The sequence below is a fragment of the Mixophyes fleayi genome, chromosome 7, assembly GCF_038048845.1.
Source record: "Mixophyes fleayi isolate aMixFle1 chromosome 7, aMixFle1.hap1, whole genome shotgun sequence".
Taxonomy (NCBI): Eukaryota; Metazoa; Chordata; class Amphibia; order Anura; family Limnodynastidae; genus Mixophyes; species Mixophyes fleayi.
This window is the reverse complement of record NC_134408.1, coordinates 110,246,553-110,267,240: the sequence shown is the minus strand read 5'-3', so window position 1 is coordinate 110,267,240 and position 20,688 is coordinate 110,246,553. Positions and strand designations below refer to the sequence as shown.

Genomic DNA, 20,688 nt, shown 5'->3' with positions numbered 1-20,688 from the left:
CGAGGGCTGACCACTCCCACTCTAGTGTCTGGTCTCGCCTCTATGATGGCTGGCCCCGCTAGCATTGCAGTCCCCCGATGGGCCCTTCATGCCCCAGTCCGACACTACGTCCGGGTAAAATTAAACATATAACAAAGGGGTTCTCGCTTTATCCTGAAACAAAAACCAGATCGGCTAAACATGAGTTGGGTGGGGGTTTTCTTCATACCATGATGTAAGCTTATAATCTTATATCTATTTTACTGTATTTTATTCCATACCTGCCTACTCTCCCGGGAATATCTGGGAGACTTTGGAATTTCAGGGCGCTCTCTGAAACTCTGCAGCGGGGAGGGGCAAGGCCATAATAATGCAAAGCTTGCCACTTGGACCTTCCCTGTATGATCTTCACGAGGGGGAGGTAAAAAAAAGTTGGGAAATATGTCTGTTCTAATACTATGGGATTATTTGGCAACATTACATATTGCAGGTAAAAATTGCTAATTTATATTGTAGTAGAACAGTTGTAGACAGACATATAAAAATAGAAATGCCATCCAAAAACATTTCACACTGACTACACACGCAGGCTAGATTACACCTATTATGTAAAAATACAAACACAATAAAACTAAACCCTTCTAAATTTGACTGCATCGGCTATTATTCTTTTCTGCCTGCATACATATCTATAGCCAGATCATTTTGTGCAGTTTGACCAAATATATAATAGGATCCTATTTAGAATTCTCAATACAAATGCCATCCCCTATTTAGCTTACAGCAGATATACCCAAAGGGTAATATGTCATGTACATGGATGTTCCCATAATATAGAGAAACTAGCACTCACATTCTATGGGGGGTATTCAATTGTTGCTCCGGACCGGAAAAAAATGAGCGCGTTAAAACTATTACCGTTTATACGGTAAACTTGCGCGTAAAAAAACGTTAATACTGTAGTTTACTCGCTGAAATTCATCTCGCAGCTCAGGGAGCTGAGGGATGAAATTCAGCGAGTAATTACCGTATAAACGGTAATAGTTTTAACGCGCTCGTTCTTCCGGCGGCCGGAGCAACAATTGAATACCCCCCTATGAACAAACGGAGTCTTGCACTGTGCTGGAAGCAAGCCAATGAATGGAGAGGAGGCCGGGCTTGGATCATACTGCTCCTCCCATCACAGAACATCACCCAATAAGAATGGCAAACCATACAGTAGTAAATGCTATTGCATTGCCACATAAAATACAATGCTCAGCCAGCAGAAATAATATCTTAGGGTATATAAGACTCCTGAAATCTGGACACTACTTTTAAATTGGACATAGCACCAGTTGGACAGGTAGCAAATTGCCTAGCACTGTATATTTGGGCTGGTATAGACAGGTGTTCATATTATGCATTCAATGCACACACTTTGATGTTTATAGTTGAAAAAATACATATAACCAAAAGGAGCTGGCTTCCTTCTCTCTGCTTCACATACATTTTGACATTGCATACAGTGTTCGCTAATGTTAATGCTTGGTAAAATTTAATTGAGGGTGCACTCACTAAATGTATAGTACAAAACTATGTATTTACATTATTCTGTAGAGAAGCTATAAGAATACACTAGGGAGGCTTTGTTAAAAACAAAGATATAAACACACCCATGTGTGTGCACAAGGCCATACTATTCCAATAACTGTAGGCTGCATGCTGCCTGCTGGTGCTGTACGGTCAGTGGCAGTCCACTGACTTTGCTAACAGCAGCTTTGTGCTTGTGATCCCAGTAGGTTCCAAGTCCAACTCTTCTCACAGAAGAATCTAAAACCAAATGGCGATATACCACCCTCACTCAAACCCAGTCCTAGAGAGGAACACTGCATCTCCAAGCCCCTTATCAAAATTTGGGCAGGAGTCCGGCCATGACTCTCTACCCTGCTGGACCCTCCACTCTGCTTAAAAGAGCAGAGTGTGTGGCCTTTTCTGAGCATGAGTGATCCGATGCATTGTGCCCACTGTGCATGTGATGCCCCAGAAGAGGCCTTCACTCTGGTGAGAGCAGAGCGGGGGAGAGCGGGGTCATCAGATCACATCTGGGCCCTGTAGTCACTGCACCCCTGTTGTTCCACCTTTACATGTGTCTATCTATCCCTATATAGCAGACACAACACTGCCTCTGAACGGAATTCACAGGCAACATTAATGTGGAATTTGTGACAATCAGAATGAACACACTTAGCAGAGTTTGGAAAAGGTCAGAGATTAATCCTTTAGCAGCAATACGAAATCTCCAAGCAGAATGAATAGTTCCTTTAATCAATTCAAAATAATGATACATGGAACATTCTGAGCCAGTTAATTGGGCATTTTAGATCTGGGGAGAGATGCCTAGCACAGTTCATTTATTTTACTATATAATGTAGGTACAATTAACATGTCCTAAATGCATTCTATGTCGTGTAGAGAGCTAATTTGTAGTTAGCAAGACAAAAAAAATGTTTAGGTATATACTAGAAAGCAAGCACGTATTTATTGAAGTAGGCTAGTGGTAGCGGATTTAATATATTGTAGAGTCCAGGATGCTCATTACATATTGAGAAAAGTGCCAGGTCACAGACCTCATTGAAATTGGACCACCATACAACAGGCCATTATACCTCACATTATGATAACAGAACACCAGCAGCATGATTTCACACACCATATGTAGCAAATTGGTTCATAAATGGTTAGTTTTGCTGGTCACTCGGGGAGAACACAATTCCATCATAGATTAAAACTACAAACAAGGAAATTACTTCTGGTGCTTTGTGTCATGTAAAGCATAGACATTGTTTGTTTGGAAAAATAACTTCCCAAAAAAGTCTATCCGTTTCTAGTATCCAGCAGAAGGGAGCAGTGGAGGAGTTGCTGCTTCAACAACAAATAATTTCCGGTTACCTGTTGACTTATTACACACTTGCTGACTGTTATAACATCCCCTTCGGGAGATCCTGGAGGGAAGAGAAGGTGACAAGTCCAGGATGGAGCGTGGTGACACCATATGATAGCAGTGATTCATGGCATTACACAGCAAGGGAGGGGCATGGTGACTGTAAGGGCATTCTGGGAGAGAAGGCAACTATGACATACACACCCCAGCGCTGTGAATCAGCAATGCTAACCACTATGCCATGTGCTTCCCCAAAATGTAGTATTCAGAACTGAAGAAAATGGTCTTTCTAAAGGGATCTTGTGCAACGTGAAACTCCCAACAGGCATCCTGATACCGTTTTGCGCTATGGAGGCCAGGGTTGGAGCTAATATTAGACCTTATGAATTATTCAGTACAAAGTAGAACGGTCATTACATATCAATAAATATTTGATAAATGAAAATCAAATAGGTACAGAAAACAATGATACAATACATATCAGGGAAGCTAGTACTAGCTGCTTGCTTAACATGTAAAACACTGTACATAGCACATCGGATCATAGGGCGTACCAAAACATTCTAACAAGGTATGTGAAGCATCTAGGGCCTGATTCATTAAGGATCTTAACTTGAGAAACTTATTATTTCAGTCTCCTGGACTAAACCTTGTTACAATGCAAGGGGTACAAATTACTATTCTGTTTTGCACATAAGTTAAATAATGACTGTTTTTTCATGTAGCACACAAATATTAACTTTACATTTCAGTGTACAAATAAGCTATCAAGTATTTGTGTGCTACAGGAAAAAACAGTCAGTATTTAACTTATGTGCAAAACAGAATACTAATTTACACCCCTTGCATTGTAACATGGTTTTGTCCAGGAGACTGAAATAATAAGTTTCTCAAGTTAAGATCCTTAATGAATCAGGCCCCTAGTATCTATCTGCTACTACAAATAGAGTATTCAGTTAATTTAAATGACACTACTACTGACACAGAGGGCATAAAACTTGGGGCAAAGAACTAGCATTGCCCCTTAGGGAAAATACATTTATTTTGACATGTCAAAAGTATCAAGATCTTACAGGTTTGCTATACTCTAAATGACATTTAGCAGAAGGTGCACCTGGCGTTTGAATTTACTGAGCTGAAAGCGGACCAGCTGTATACATATGTAAGGAATAATTCTGGTGCCAATGACCTCCGCTGTCCAGGCTCTAACTATTCACATTAACTTCCAAAATGCGAACTATATGTCCGAGCAGCTGAATCTCTGAGCAGGCAACTCTCCAGGTACTGATACTGGCCAAGGCTCTTTAAGAGATTCAACGAAGGAAGGACAAACTGACCTTCAAGGATGCTCAGCATCTAACTGATTGCCGACAGGAGGGAACTAATTAGAAGATTAAACACTTGTATTTAAGCCAGGCTTCAGATGCAGTGCTGCAACTTTCAAAGCAAATGATAGGAACTCTTCCTTTTATTAAACAACACTGAGGAAAAAATGTTTAAAGCAAGAGTTAATTAATTCCAGCCTTGGTAAATGAGGATTTCACATCATTCTGTCAATACACGCAAGGGAAGAAAAAAAAAAACAATTTAAATATCAGAGGCATAGGCCTCAGAGATGTCTGGGGGCACTTTTACCTCACTCCCAGGCACGTCATTGCCGTATAAACAATTCTTCCCTCATGGGCCTATTCATCAGTTTGTCACGGTATGAGCGACAATGTTTTCATACCTAGTTTAGTTTCTGGAAGAAAATGCCATGTCCCCATAAGGTACATGATGATTATTTATTTGCTCGGTGGTGTGTAAATATTTATTTCCAAAAAAATAGAGGCAGACATGCATGGAAACCTTCCAGGCTTTAATATATTTTTATGCCATATAGTTTGTACCTCTTAATAAAATGATTTAATGTAAAATAGGGGGGCAGCAACATTCTTTTACAAACAAAACTAACATTGCTGTCCTGGCCTCTGTGCCCCACACATGAGCAGTAATACTCTGAAGTCATGCAACATTCGTGCACATGCGTGAAGACAATTGTCATTGAAGGAAAGAAGATTGCATTGCAATTTTGATCAAGCTGAGTTTTATGGTGGAACAGGCCATTGCTCAGAGCGAAGATCCAGACATACAATCTTTGAGCGCCATTCTGCACTGTGTCTGTAAATTTACATTTTGCATAATTTCCAGTCTAAGAATAGAGCTGGGATAGCAGACGTCAGTTCATTCAGATATATGGTGTGGTTCGTGTAGGACTGAGAACAATTAAAGCAAACTCCACTAGTGCAAACTTTTACGGCCAAATGTGAAAGCAAGTTAGATATTTCATTGAACAGTTTTAAAATTCTGCTCATCTCTAAAAAGCAACCTCAGTGGTAATGGCACACCCTGCCTGAATAATGAGTGTGCGGGGCGTTCTGGGCGACGGAACATCCCTCTATATGGGTGTGTCTGAGTTGACAACATCTTAAAATATTTCCCAGAGATGCTTTGCTGTGAGTCCGTGCAGGTTATGTCCCATACTGGTATGGGAGGCCTGGAAACACTGCAAATACCCATTAATTCTCTCTTCATTTAAAATACTCCTTTTCAACAAATATTAACTTATAACGACTACAGTGTAAGAATGGAGAGTATGAATTGAATTTAATATTCAGAAAAATAATCCTGTCATGCTTTAATAATTTCATAAAAGATACCTTAATTTACCAAGTCATAAAGGGCAATTCAACTAGATGCAAGTTGCCTTGCATGTTATTTTCCTGCCTTGAATGTAGAATTGTGTCATATAATATGGTTGCCAATAATATAGTCGCAATTAGATAAATATTTTTGGTACGTATGAAAGGGAATGAGCAACCATTTTGCTGAATGCGTTCTGTGACCACATAAATGTAAAACGCTCGGCCAAGTACTGCACATTACAACTAATTATTCAATATAGTAGGCACTTTATCCTAATGAACACTGAAGTGATGACATCAGAACTCTGTGTTTATGCGGATATTATTTACAAGCTTTCATAAGTATACACATCACTTGTGTATTATATATGTTATAACATACCCCCCAACTGTCTCGAGCAGGACAGCTTTACCTCGCTTGGGCCAGAATGGTGGGAGGTAAATCAGCAGTGCGCAAGGCAATGAAAGTGTATTTTGTGGATAGGGGGGGACGTAAAGGGGCAGCCTAGTGCTATCAGAGTGGTAAGCTGTAGTGCACTCCCCCAGGGGTGTAGACACATCCCCCATTGGGATGCAGACATGCCCCCTTTCATCGACTGTCCTGCTTTGCAGGACTCCACTGTTGGGAGGTATGTAATAGCCTTGTTTAGAAAATTAATGACTAGAAATAATTCTCAATGCTAATATTACACTAATTCACATACTAATTTTATCAATACTGCACTACAGCAGTTTATCCTGCATTGTTTCCAATAATAATCAGAATACAACATAGAAATTATAATTTATTTTTCTTTAATTCTCAAGTTTTAATTCTCAATTAAAGGGTTTTGCCATAAAAATAACCACCCCTCCATCCATCCCATTACATTGCCACCCATAATGGATATTATTTTATTGGCTTACATCTTTCCTACACTTTTCAATGCTGATTTGGCATCTGAACATTGCTCAGTCCAAAAGCTGAATGAAAAGCATTGAACTGGTCTGTAGAATGTGACTGCAATCCGCTGACAATAAAATGCTATGAACTGTAGTACCACAGCCCATTAATGAAGCAGGAAAGGTGTATGGAAAAGTGATGGAGACAGGGAGCTGTGTGGAGTACAGTGTCCATAAAATACTTGTTGAGTGCTGGAATACAGGAAAGATATCTGTTATGGGGTGGTCATGGATGGGTCTGAGGGAAAGAGAGTTATTAATTTGAGGGGCAAACCCTATTAGGATTTTGTCATTAAAAAATGAAGTGAGCATTTAATAACCCAATGTTCCCTCCTGGAACTACTCCGTTAGCTTTCAAACAATGGTCTCAAGCAGGGATTCATCGTGTCAGCCAGTTGGTGGGTGCTACGGGGGTTCTCTCAATTACAGAGATCCAATCCAAATGGGATTTGCCTACTATAGAGATTTGGAGATACTTGCAGATTAAACACCTCCTGTCGTCAGGTCTTCCAAAACAATACACTTCTAGGAGCTTAATGGTTTTTTGAATCCCTGTGTTGCAGGTCACCCTGTCCTTCACATTCCCTCTCAGCCATATATAAGTTTTTTGTGGAACATCTATTTGCGTCTCCCCCGAAATTTATTTCAGAATGGGAGAGAGAACTAGGCGTTGAGTTACAGGAGACGGACTAGTCCAAAATCTTCCAGGCAGCTCATGCGTGTTCTCCTAAAGTTTCAATTCTAGAAACACACTATAAGGTACTTACCAGGTGGTATAGATGCCCGGCTCATCTGGCGAGGGCCTTCTGCGGGGTGCCCGACACCTGTTGGAGATGTAACCAGGGATTTGGTTCTGTTTTGCATATCTGGTGGGATTGCCCCATGTTGCAAACTTTCTAGTCCCAGGTGGTGAGCACCACGCGGAAGTTGCTAGGTCAAAGTATACCCAACAATCCGGTGTTCTGGCTATTAAATAAAGTGGATATGCCTCTATCACGCTTCAAAAAATCTCTTTTAAAATTAATAATCTCGGCTGCTAAGACAGTGAAATCGAGATCAACTACGCCTCCGAGTATTCAAGACTGGTCTAATAGATTGGAACATTATAGGGTTATGGATGAGATGCACCTTTCAGCCACAGATTCCTTCGAAATGTATTATGCCATTTGGGGTCCATGGTTAAACCTTTTAGACTCTCCAGAATCCCGTTCTCAGATGGGACTAATTGATTGGATTGGTTCCTATTTAGCATCCGAATATTGGCTTGATAAGGAGGGCTATATAGGTTTGTCTTAGGTATTGTTGGGGTAGCAGTGCACTAAACTAAGGTCTTGAGTGAGGATTTTTTGCTTATTTCCTCCCCCCCCTCCCCAATGTGATCACCTCTCCCATCTTTCCCTTTGTCTACGTGTTATATGAGGTTATGAGCAGCTATACGTATGGTTTGATATATCCCTTTTCTAGGTTTCTTAGCATATCGTTGCCTGGTGCCATGATTTCATTCTGTTATTGCCAATAGCTGATCATTCAGTGTTGTGAATCTGCATCTATAACCTGTTTATGTTATTAAAACCCAGTAAAAACTTATTTAAAAAAAAATAAAAAATTGAAGTGAGCTTGAATTAAGGATTCCCATTGAAAATAAAGTTAATTTATAAAAACATATAACAAAATTAACATTCTATGGGTGGATTAGAAAATAGTATAATAATGATAAAAGCACAAAAGATTAAAAGGACATTTCTCAGAAGGCTTCAGACTGAGAACATACGGTAGGGGAGCACTGGAGAACATTTTAAAGTGCTTATTAGAAGTGCAGGTCAACATAAAAATATATATTTAGATATCATATAGCTGGACTGAACCCTTAACAGGCATTAAATGGCACTAAACACTGATCTCATTTGAAGGACCTCTCTCTAAACAAATTGTCCTTGGCGCAGCACCAAACTCATTTAATGGCTCATTCTAAGCTGAATAGCCCATTCCTGTAATGTGAAGACCATTGTGCAGAGTGCTGGATGAGTCAATATGGTAATATGGTAAAAGGAGAGATGGGATATGTTATAGAATAATTAGCAGAGGATATAGCGGATTTGTTTTTTTAGTTACATTAAATTATTAATGATTCATTTTCAGACTAAGGTTATAATTTATTAAACAGTGAAAAAGTGTACACCAATCTTAATAAATATGTATGGAGTGAAACACATCAAATTCCATTAAAAGCAAGCCTTACTAATTATAGGTAGCTCACGTGCTTTGTAAGCATTTGTAGCACTTAATGAAAAATATTTCCGTTTAGTTATGTTTCGCAGGACTGTACAATCAGATAATTTTATTAAAGCACATCAGTCCCTGCCCAGCGAAGCCTACAATCTAATATCCTTCCCATGTGCACACAAATACCAAACACACCAGGCACAATTTAGTTAGAAGCCAAACAACCAACCACTATGTCTTTGGACTGTGGGAGGAGATTGGAGCACCCAGAAGAAACCCAAATTCCACACAAATAGTCCTCAAAGACAGAAGCAAAAACAGGCAGCAAAGCGAACCATGGTGCCAAGGATATATCATGAAATATATATATATATTTTTTTAAGTAAACCTTACTTTTTTGGAATAATCCAGTCAATGCAAACATTTTCATATTTTATTACCCTATCACTAAGGCAATTTCATCTTTTACTACCATATCACTATGGCTTTTTCCGCAGGTACCATTCTTGACAGATCATGAAACCCTGATGGAAATTCATAGCTGCTCCACATCAATATCAGCAAATCAATTTATTGAATGGGGCCAAAAATTCACTTACATACATAATGTTATATGAAACCAGGAAGAACTACCAAAGTAGGGGGACGTTATTCGATGCATGAGGAACTGTTCATATTTTTCAGAAAATGCACTTTCATTTCAAATGGTTTTCTTTTCGCTAACTATGGATCTATTTATGACATAAAACTCTAAATCTAGATTTCGGCATTTTCCCTTTTTAGCAAAGCCCCTAAAGTCAGTGAAGGCTATTGGCAGGTATTGTCTGGGGTCTGTTATGAAGCTTCCCCATGCAAAGTATGAGGAAGCCTATTTATCATGGACCGCGTTGGTACAAGTACCACTGCTGTCGCCCTCTCAGGATGGCCCGGGGTCATTGCAGGAAAAATGCTTTATTTTCAAAATAAACCATTTATTCCTTTGTTTGCTCAATAAAGTTATTTCTCTTTTTTTTTTTTTTTACTTTATTATTTGTTATTGTAACAAAGCTAGAACTGGAAGTCCAACACCAGGCTTACATTCCAGCCAGGCTTACGCATGCAGAGAGGGCCTGCAGTGGGCCTGGCAAGTGCGCCTGGCAAGTGCTTAGGCCCCTATTATCGCTCCGAGCAGTATCACCAGGGAGCTCAGCATTTCAATTTATTGATAAATGCTGGCGAGAGAAGATTTTCTATCGCTGCGATAATCAGCCATACAAAATTACTTTTACTTTTGTAAGGGTCTTGACACATAGACCCCTTAATGTGAAAGAGATGCTGCCTGTACACTAAAATATCTGAAGAGGTGATAAAGTTCAGTGCCTCTTGGACTTACTTCAAATGATCTATGTTAACAGAGAAATAAATTAAAAGAACTACAATGAAAATAGATGGTTCTATTTTTTAAAATATTAAAGAAGGATAAGTTAAAATAAACAGGTCTAAATACAAATGAGTTGGCTACAATCATAAAGAAGGCTCTCTAGAAATATCACAACCTTATGAATTGATACAGGTTGATTCATGAAGTTCTGATATTCAACAGATGTGCTAAAAAAATACGCTTTTCTGGATGTGAATACATATTTAAAGTAGACCTGACACCTACACATATTGGAGGCAGCCATTTAATTGTCTGAACCAAAATTCATGATAATGCAGGCTATCAATTAGGAACAAGTGTCTTCTGACAGCACTGATTCCTAGTGATCTGATAGGCTGAAATTATATGACTATTGGGTCAGCCCACAAGTTACATCCTGTGTAGCTACCATCTGCAGTTCCCAATCATTACATCTGTTCGACCTCCAGAAGTGAACATTTCTGGGTATTCTTTCAGTAAACACAAAAGTGCAGAAGGGCATTCTTATTTATGGTTGTTGGGACTCGGATCATGAATGTTTCTGCTCCGGGTTTTCGGATGAACATTTTTTACCTTCTGCTTATCTGATCACTCCCTGAACCAGTAGTTGTTGCCTTCATGACAGTTTTGTGGGAATGTAGATCTTGGCCCCATGGGTCAATGGACAATGAATCACTCCCTGGACTCATCACAGAACATTTTTGCTCACTCATACCCTATTTACACTATCACATGAGAGGCAATTTTGTCCTCTTGTGATAGTGATAAGAACATAAAATAAATAAAAAGAATATGATCCTGTAAAATTGTGGCTCTGATAATAGGGAGAATAAAAAATACAGAAATAAAAATGAAATAAAAAGTAAAAATATGACACAAATCCACACAGATATCCATATCCACCACCATATACAAAACCTCAATTTAACTTATTCAGACGTCCTATAAATGAAGTTACATAATTCATTTTGAGGTATAATTTTAGGGCAACACAATGTGAAAACGGCAAACGAGAGGATTACGGCCTACTTAAGATTTTGCACGCCGATGGTTTTGATTGCTTTGAAACAGCTCATACTTTTAAAACTGGATGTGGTATTTATGAACGCTACACACTTTAAAGTTTTACATTTGGTAGGTATTTGTATTTTACATTGTGTATGTATGAGATTTTCATATGCAACTAAGCTTTTTGTGTAATTTGGATTAAAAAAAAATATTCTTGACAAACATTTGCAGAAGCATAGTGTGGAACACAGAATTTGGACTACTATGATTATAAATACAATGGTATGTCTACGTTGAGATAATCTGTGGTTTGGGAGTCTGCAGCGAACTAGTGTTATTGGTGCATACAAAAATGTGAAAACTGGCCTAGTTACCGAAAAACACAGCATAGGGTTTAAAGAAGACACCAAGGTATGGTTTCATCTATGTCTCTCTTATTCTATTCTTCTGTCGGAAAAAATATTGCTTTCTACCTTAAATGCCGAGTGAATTTTAGCCAACTGGAGCTTCAGGTATTTTTCAGGCTATTTTAATGTAATTGTGCACCAGGGTGCCAACAGAAAATTGAAAAGATATTCATCACTTTTAATCTGAGAAGGTTGATTTCATAAATGGGGTAATCCTTTAATAGAAGCTGCAGTTAAATGGATGTGTATTTTTCGTTCAGCATCCACAGCAAACAGTGCATTACTGGCTCTGGATGTGAAGCTTTCCAGTGAGCCCTCGAGATAAGTGCTTGCAATGTTTATCTGAAATTAAATTTAAAACAAATATTCAAATGTAATTTAATTCACAGCTTATAGAGGTGGAAAATAAAAGCAAAGTGAAAAATCGTACAGCAGAGTCACATTATCCTGCCATGGCGGAGAAGGCAGGCTCCAAACTCTTTACATTGAGATGATGTAAACTACCCATAATGCTACAGTTATACACCACTATCATTCAGTCTGTGCTCTTATGATATATGAGACTCCTGGACAAACATAAAGTTAGAAAATGAATTATATTTTTTTTATGTCGCTCGAAATAACAGGTTGTTCTGTTAATAAAAAGTGCCGGAATTTTTACATAAAAAAATGTAATGAGACTGCGTTCGTACAAGGTAGTTATTCTCTGATTGATCGACAGTGAAATATCAGCCTTGTTTGGCATCTAATAATAACAGAGGAATGAAATTTATTGCATGTTGTTTTGCAGTAGGATTTTATGGTATTTGTTCTTTAACTGTGTTTGACTTGCGTACGTGAAGCCAGCAGCAAGCTAGGGACATTGGAAGCATGATATTAATCAGCACTAGGTAATGATGAAACTGAAACCAAATGCATTAACTACCAGAGGCAATAAACAAGAGCATGAAAAATATTCTGGCGTTTAGTTACACCACAAGTATACAAGGTTCAGACACTGATTTATAACTAAATGCACACGATTTTCAGACAGCAGGCTTAAGAATCTGTTTTCGTGATTCTAAAAAGCCTCAAGAGTCTTTTATATTCCCAGTATCTGGCTGCAAACCACTGGGTCAAATTTTACAACCTCTTCAGTCGGAATTTGTGACATGAAGCCAAATCTTTACATCTGAAATACTGAGCATGAAGGGAAATAATATTTTTCAGCGGTTACATTTCTTCTATTTCTCTGGTTGTGTTTAAAGACCAATCGGGAAGTACAGCAGGAAGAAAACTTAAGAGGAAAAAAAATAAAATAAAATGAGTTTGCATTAGACAAGTTAGCAGTAGTTGGGTAGAAAACTACGTGTAACCCTTGTACGAAATAAAAGAGAGCACTACGCACTATTACATTTTGTATGGTGAGATTATTTTCATTTGTCACATATTACCAAAATGTAGATGGTGAGAACACTTTGCTGACGGTGCATGGCTGTATCTAGGAGTGCAAGAGAGGGGCAACCAGGTGGGGGGCAGAGGCAAATTAATATTAAAGGCTACTTTGGTTAAAGTTGAAGGCAAGGGTGTAGCACTTTTCTTTTTTGCCCTAGGCACTAAAGTTTGAGTTACAGCTCTATGACATTAGATCGCATTATACTGCAACACTTTTAACTGCATTAATGATGAAATACATATCTGTGTAACCTGTATTCATATTATACTGTGTGGGGCACTGAAAGCTGCCTTATACGACAAATATATCTCAATAGTGGCAGTGTCTTCATATCAACAGTAATCTCAATCTATGAAGCCAAGAATATCTCACATTCTAAATGTCATCACAAAGGACATCCATAATCTATTGTTTAACTGTTATTCCTGGCGTGAATTATATGGCTCAACATTGCCTGAAAAGCTGATTTACAACCACAAAACGTGCACACAGTTCATTTGGATTTTTTGCTTTGTGCCATATCTGGTCCCATCCGTACAGTGACATTGAGACTGATATGTCAGGAGCAGCTTGGCCCATGATCAGCATTGCCATGTGTGTGAAGTCACTGGTCAACCTGTATGTGGAGGTAAGATATGGTAGACAGACACACAATGCAATCTGGTTGCTCAGTGCAATGCCTGACAACCAGATCTGTGCTATTTGACCAGCTCTGTGTGGGGTCATTTGGCAAGAAGGCCTAGTGATAAAATCGCACCATATATGCCCAGCATAGGAATGTAATATAACACACACACACATCTGTGTGTATTAGAATGTTTTCATTGTTCAGTGCTTTTTGCTGTGGACAGTAGCACTCGGGTCATCAATAAACCTCACCCATCAAGGTTGACAGATGATTATAACAACAGTGTTTCTTTTTCCAATATTTGGTGCGGTTTGTGGACATGTCTGTTATGAAAGGCCAAATCTACAATGATAGATGTGGTCAGTATAGTTAAGACAGGAATTTATACATAAAATCTGCTGATGGAGTGCCTGGATTGATCTCTTTTTCATGTGGCTGTTGTGTTGTGTGGTTTGATTCCACCTGTAATATGCTATTGTGCATGACATTTATGACCATGGCTATCTACTGAGATGATTTGTGTGTAGATGATCAAATCCAGAATGAAGCTTCATGGCTCTCAAAGCTACACCGCTCTATTTTACATGTGAGCTTAATATGAAAAACAAGCTTTAGTTTACCCTCACCAGTAAAAGGTAATAATTCTAGTAAAAAAAAAAATAGATGAATATAGTATTATCCATGATCAAATCTACAGTATACACTGATCAGCCACAACATTAAAACCACTGACAAGCGAATTGAATAACATTATCTTGTTACTATGGCCAGGGCCGGTGCTAGGGTCCACGGCGCCCTAGGCATTTTTAAAAAATCGCCGCCCTCCTCCCTCCTCTCCTTACCTTGTCTCACCACCGCCACCTCTCTGCTCCGTCTCCTCCCCTCCACTCACTGACACTAGTAAGTGGAGGGGAGGAGACGGAACAGAGATGCGGCGGTGGTGACAAAGTAGCCTCTTCCCCCCCTCCCCGTGCATCTGAATGCAGTGCGGCGGCCGTGACAGGTATGGTCAGCGGTCGCCGCACAGTTTTAAAATATTTTAGAATTCTGTGGCGCCCTCCAGAGCCCGGCGCCCTAGGCAAGTGCCTAACCTTGCCTAATGGGAGCGCCGGGCCTGACTATGTCACCTGTCAAGGGGTGGAATATATTAGACAACAAGTAAACATTCAGTTCTTCAAGTTGATGTTCGGATGCAGGAAAAATTGACAAGCGTAAAGATCTGAGCAACTTTGACATGGGCCAAATTGTGATGGCTAGACGACTCGGTCAGACAATCTCCAAAACAGCAGGTCTTGTGGGGTGTTTACGGTATGCAATGGTTAGTACCTACCAAAAGTGATACAAGTAAGAACAGTCGGTGACAGGGTCATGGGTGCCCAAGACTCGTTGATGCACATGGGGAGCGAAGACTAGCCTGTCTGGTCCAATCCCACAGAATAGCTAAGATAGCACAAATTGCTGAAAAAGTTAATTCTGGTTTTGATAGAAAGGTTTCAGAACACACAGTGTATTATAGCTTGCTGCGTAGCCCCGCTAGAGTGCCCATGCTGACCCCTGTCCACCACTGAAAGCAGCTACAATGGGCACGTGAGCACCAGAGCTGAGCCATGAAGCAATGGAAGAAGGTTGTCTTGTATGATAAACCATATTTTCTTTTACACCATGTGGACTGCCGGGTGCATGTGCATCGTTTACCTGAGAAGAGATGACACCAGGATGCACTCTGGGAAGAAGGCAAGCCAATGGAGGCAGTGTGATTCTCTTGGCAATGTTCTGCTCGGTCCTAGTATTCATGTGGATGTTACTTTGACACGTACCAACTACCTAAACATTGTCGCAGACCAAGTACACCCCTTAATGGCAACAGTATTAGCTGGTGGCATTAGGCATTTTAAGCAGGATTATGCGCCCTGCCACTCTGCAAACATTATTCAGGAATGGTTTGAGGAACATGACAGAGTTCAAGGTGTTGACTTGGCCTCCAGATTTCCCAGATTTCAATCCGATCGAGCATTTGTGGGATGTGCTGTGAAAACAAGTCCGAGCCATAGAGGCCCCACCTTGCTTCTTACAGGACATAAAGGATCTGCTGCTAAAGTCTTAATGCCAGATACCACAGGACACCTCCAAAGGTCATATGCCTCGACGGGTCAGAGCTGTTTGGTGGCACAAGGGGGACCTACACAATAGTAGGCAGGTGGTTTTAATGTTGTGGCTGATTGTTTTATTTATATATATATATATATATATATATATATATATATATATATATATATATATATATATATACACACACACACATATACATATACAAGTTAACCCGTGCATGATACTCATGCATTCTAGTCAAATCAAGCTACTTAAGGTGTTAAAAAGGTTCTTGTCATGCATTTGGGCCATAGCCCAGGCCTCCTCAGGGGAAGAGCGTTACTTCCCGACGTAAGCGCCCTTTTTTAACGTGGTTTTGTCCACATGTCCCCACCTCATCCTTCATTTTCATCGCCACATCTATCCAGATGTCTATCCAGACACAGGGATCTCTCTCAGCGGTCCTGAGTATCACACTCCTCTCGCTCTGTCACCCCCGGCAACCACCAACCACTCCCAACTGTCACCCCCGGCAACCACCAACCACTCCCAACTGTCACCCCCGGCAACCACCAACCACTCCCCACTGTCACCCCCGGCAACCACCAACCACTCCCAACTGTCACTTCTCCTTCAAGAAATATATATATATTTTTTTAAAATCTTTATAAACACTTTTAACAATTAACAAATTAAATTAACAAATTAAAAACATCTTAGTATACCAAATTTCAGCCCTTTCTGAATTTTTTTTTCCACACACACTAAGAATTTAGTAGGTCAGTGCATAACTCCGCCCAGCAGGTTGCGCTGCAGCTTGATTTTATTTTTTCCCACACACACACAGACAGACTAACACACGCCACTAGACATTTATATTATAGATATATATAATGCATTATTATAATGTATCTACTATGGAACTGATTCGCCCTGCATGCTATATAACTTATGACTGTTTAAAAGTTAAAAAAATGTTAATTTGGCTGCAGACATATCCTCTACAATGCATTCAATTGCTTAAATATAATACATGAAACATTTCACTCTGTCACCATTCTACAGCAGTGTTGCTTATAAATGCAGTGTTCCTCTGTGCTGTGGGTCGATACCTACACATCAAACATTGAGGATTTGATGGTTCATCTGACAGAGCAGTAGTTAAGCATCTAATATTACATTTCACAGAAAAGCCAAGTATTTGTGTTTACCTGACGGATCAAAGGCCACCTGATTTCCTGGGTGAGGTCCAGCATCAATTGATAACATCGCTGACACTTTCCGCACATCCCAAAGCTTTAAAACACCATATGAATCACAGGATGCAATGGTATCTCCCTGCCAAAAAGAAAATTGTTAAATTTTTACAGATTTCAGGCAACTGCTGACATGGATGTCTTAAAAAATACCCTGTGAAATAAAGCTGCAGCTGTCAAACTTGCATTCTTTATGGGTACAATAACACATTTCAGCTAATGAGTTATAAAACAGCTTTCTTGTGATAAACATGATAAACAAATTAAACATATTAATCTTCATCATACGAGTGATTCCATATAGTAATTCTTCAGGAAAATTCTCCTGTGGCCACCAAAGCACTGGTATAGTAAATTTAAAATACAGAGCACAAATAAAATGACAGTAAAAAAATATTGTAGTCTGGTGCTATAAATGATTAAACCATGCCACATTTATTATGCCAAGTGCACTTTTCACCACTTTGTTGGGCCAGTCAGAGGAGATATGGGCATGCATGACCTGGCTAGCCTGTACATACATGCACATTGGAAATTACCTGACTTGTACTTTCAGTCCCAAAAAATAATTGTAAGAAAACAGAATAAAGTATGAAAAAAAACTATTTTAAAAATATTGACCACATGAAAAATGTTTTATTCAAAGAATAAAGCATATTTTCATTAATTTTCCTCTGTGATCGCCATCCTGAGTTGGCGATAACAGAATAAGTATTGCAGAGGTACATGCTTTACATGGGGAGGCTTATCTCTGGTGAAACACGTTTTCAGACTATAGGGTTTTTCGCCCTAATATAAATATCCCCCCAAAGTCACCAACTGAACTCAGAACCTAGTTTTCGAACCCTGCAGAGTTGTTTTTTTTATGCTCAATTCTCTTCCTTCTTGATCTCTGTTGATTTTAAACAGTTGACCACTCTTCCTTATTTCCCTTCTGGGCCTTAAGGATAAAGTCCCTGCTTCCATTAGTTCATCTCTATCTGGCTGCCTACTCTTACTACCTCTGACGCCATTATCTTGCCTTTATCTATTTCCTTGTCTGTGGTGGTGCTCTGAGGCTTCATACTGAGTCCTCTTCTTGTAAAGTTTAAGGTACATAAAATACACATTTGTCATTATAGTCCATGATGCACTGTCATTTTCTTTGCCTAATATTCTTCCACAGGATCAGTCAGATAAGCATTGCATGGCAATCTACTCATGTTGTCTCAACACTGTCTCAAAATCAATTTAGACAAAATTGGTGATATTTCCACCTTATTGCGCAACAGACTCCAGCCAATTTGAATCTGAAAGTTGCCATTTGTTAATTTACTCCCTTTTGTTTGTGTTTTATATATTTATAGATGTTCAGAACAAGTCACTCTCCCAAACTGCTAAGCCACACTCCTGTTCTGTGAATGCTGGACACTGGGGGTTGTGTACTTTCCAGCACACTCAGTAAATAACTAGGTGTTGTTTTCCATTATGTTTACTTGATTGAAATGTTTTCAATAATGCACAACAAGGCCAAATAAAACAGATTACTTACTATACATTGGGCTAATAAAATACATTCAGAAACAATATAAAAGGAATCACATACAAGTTTAATAAATTAATTTAATAGGAATGTACTACATATATCAAAATACAATATATCTATATTGCTAGCAAATTGAAATAGAATTTAGGACAAACTGAATAAAACAAAAGTATTTAAATAACTCAACACCCAGATTCACTGATACCTTGTATAACATGGCACAATATGTTTGGACCAGACTTTTAAGAATTAGGATTATGTATTTATACTAATATATACAAACAGCTCATGACACAATATTTTGTTGACTAAATCAACCCATCTCCTAAAGTCAGGGCCCCCAGGAACTATCAAAGTTCTGATTATATATACTTTGGCCCAGGTGAACACATTAAACACATATTGGCTACAATTTTTTATCAAAGAGGTTTTTCAGTGTTAACCCAAATATAGTTATTTTTGGGGTGTGCAAATACATGGATAAGTATTTTGCATCATCTAATATTTTTTACTTGTAAACTAAATGGTAGATAATGATTAAGGTGCAAAAAGAGAACGAAAAGAAAAATAAACATAATTAATATAAAACCAATACTACTATCCCCTGTATAGTGTTGCTCGAACAGTGGTAGATGAGAACAGGAGAAGACCCTAGTTCAGTAATAAAATGCTTAACGGTTGATGTTCTTACATAATATACAGTCCCCCTCTTCACATCTCTTCTTACCACTCTACTAATAATAAATGGCACCACATATCGCTTTGACAAATAAAGGAGCTTATTAAAACACCTACATTGTATGGTGAAAGAAAAACGGTAAGCAGTTCAGCTAGGACCAATGCTCCGAATATCACAGTGAGGGTGATTTACCCTCTCAATATCAATACATGGGAATCCATTTCAATCGAGTGCACTCATATCCTTAACTTAGGTATCCTTTATCCCAAGCATCCGAGAACTTGCGTCCCTTCTAGGCTGACGGAACGCAAACAACAAATCTGCCCAATAGGGTAGTGCTTGTAACATAACCAAAGCTGACTCTTCAAAGGGAGGTGGGGTCACCATTACATAAATAAAACCAATGTGCATCCATCAATAATAGGCCGCCGACTGCTCAATGTTTGCCGGTAAAACACAAACTTTAAACCAGCTGGTGTTAGCACACAAAGCACCAGCGAAAAAAGTTCCACACCAGGAAAAATCCAAAGGGTATGGGAACCCAAACCAAAGCCGTCCCACAAAGTGTGCTAGTAAAACACGCCCAAGCAGGTGTTGGTACCCAAGGCACCTGCAAGGAAGCTCCAAAACCAGGGAGAGAGAGAGAGAATCACGCCCCAAGCAGGTGTTGGCACCCAAAATGCCTATACAGAACCCCCATTAATAGTGAAGAAGGGCAGGCAACTTGTCCTGCAGGTTAGAGGCAGAACACCATCAGCCAGAGAAATTTTAAATGTGGCCTAAGTGACCACCTACCGTGACACATCAATGGGAGTACCCAAGGCTCATGTTGTCTGCTCACTTTAACTCCTTAGAGAGGGACACAAAGTTATGAAAACACACTTCAGCTATTGATTTTCCTTGGGCTTAATTCATCTCTCAGTTATAATTACAAGTAGACATTCTTACCTCCACAGAGGAAGCAGGAAACCTTGTGCTTGGTGCTAATGGTTATCAGACCCCGTATGTAAATATACTTCTACAATACTGTAAGTCATATGATTAAAAAAGAAAGCAACATGGTAACAAACACTACAATATTACATATTATACCACTCACAATGAGTCACACATTACACCACCATAATAGCCCACATATTACAGAACCACCATGTTATATAGTCACTATTCAATGTATCCATATTAGATAGCCAAAATATCCTCCATATTTAAGTGATTCTAACCTTCCTGTCATAAGAGTGTGACATGTAGCAGTAACATGCCTAGTAACCCTTGTAGTAGTAATATACCCATATTGCAACCATCAGTACTAATCCATCGAGTAATATACATAGCACCAGTAATAATAATATGCCAGTATTATGCACAGCGTTAGTTATTAGTGCTGTACTGATGCCGATACCGCCTCTCCTTCTCATTTTTCAGTTTGCTCTGTGTTACACTCAGAGTCAAACATACTATGACGCAAGGTTGTATATTTCAAGCTTGGTATTGGTCACCGCCAATAGGCAA

At 39.2% G+C, this 20,688-nt stretch overlaps 1 protein-coding gene across 2 annotated transcripts in view; it reads right to left on the bottom strand.

Moving 5' to 3' along the window:
* The window catches only part of SPAG16 (sperm associated antigen 16), a 696,430-nt gene that overhangs the window by 213,758 nt on the left and 461,984 nt on the right, over nucleotides 1–20,688 (bottom strand). The window contains exons 15-16 of one of the 2 annotated variants that reach the window (XM_075180328.1): nucleotides 16,928–17,054; nucleotides 11,607–11,907 (exon numbers count right to left, since the gene is read on the bottom strand). In XM_075180328.1, coding sequence (XP_075036429.1) covers nucleotides 11,846–11,907; nucleotides 16,928–17,054 — 189 coding nt within the window. In that variant the 3' untranslated portion in view covers nucleotides 11,607–11,845. Of the gene's footprint in view, nucleotides 1–11,606; nucleotides 11,908–16,927; nucleotides 17,055–20,688 lie in introns of those variants that run through there. The other variant, XM_075180327.1, reaches the window with a different exon arrangement.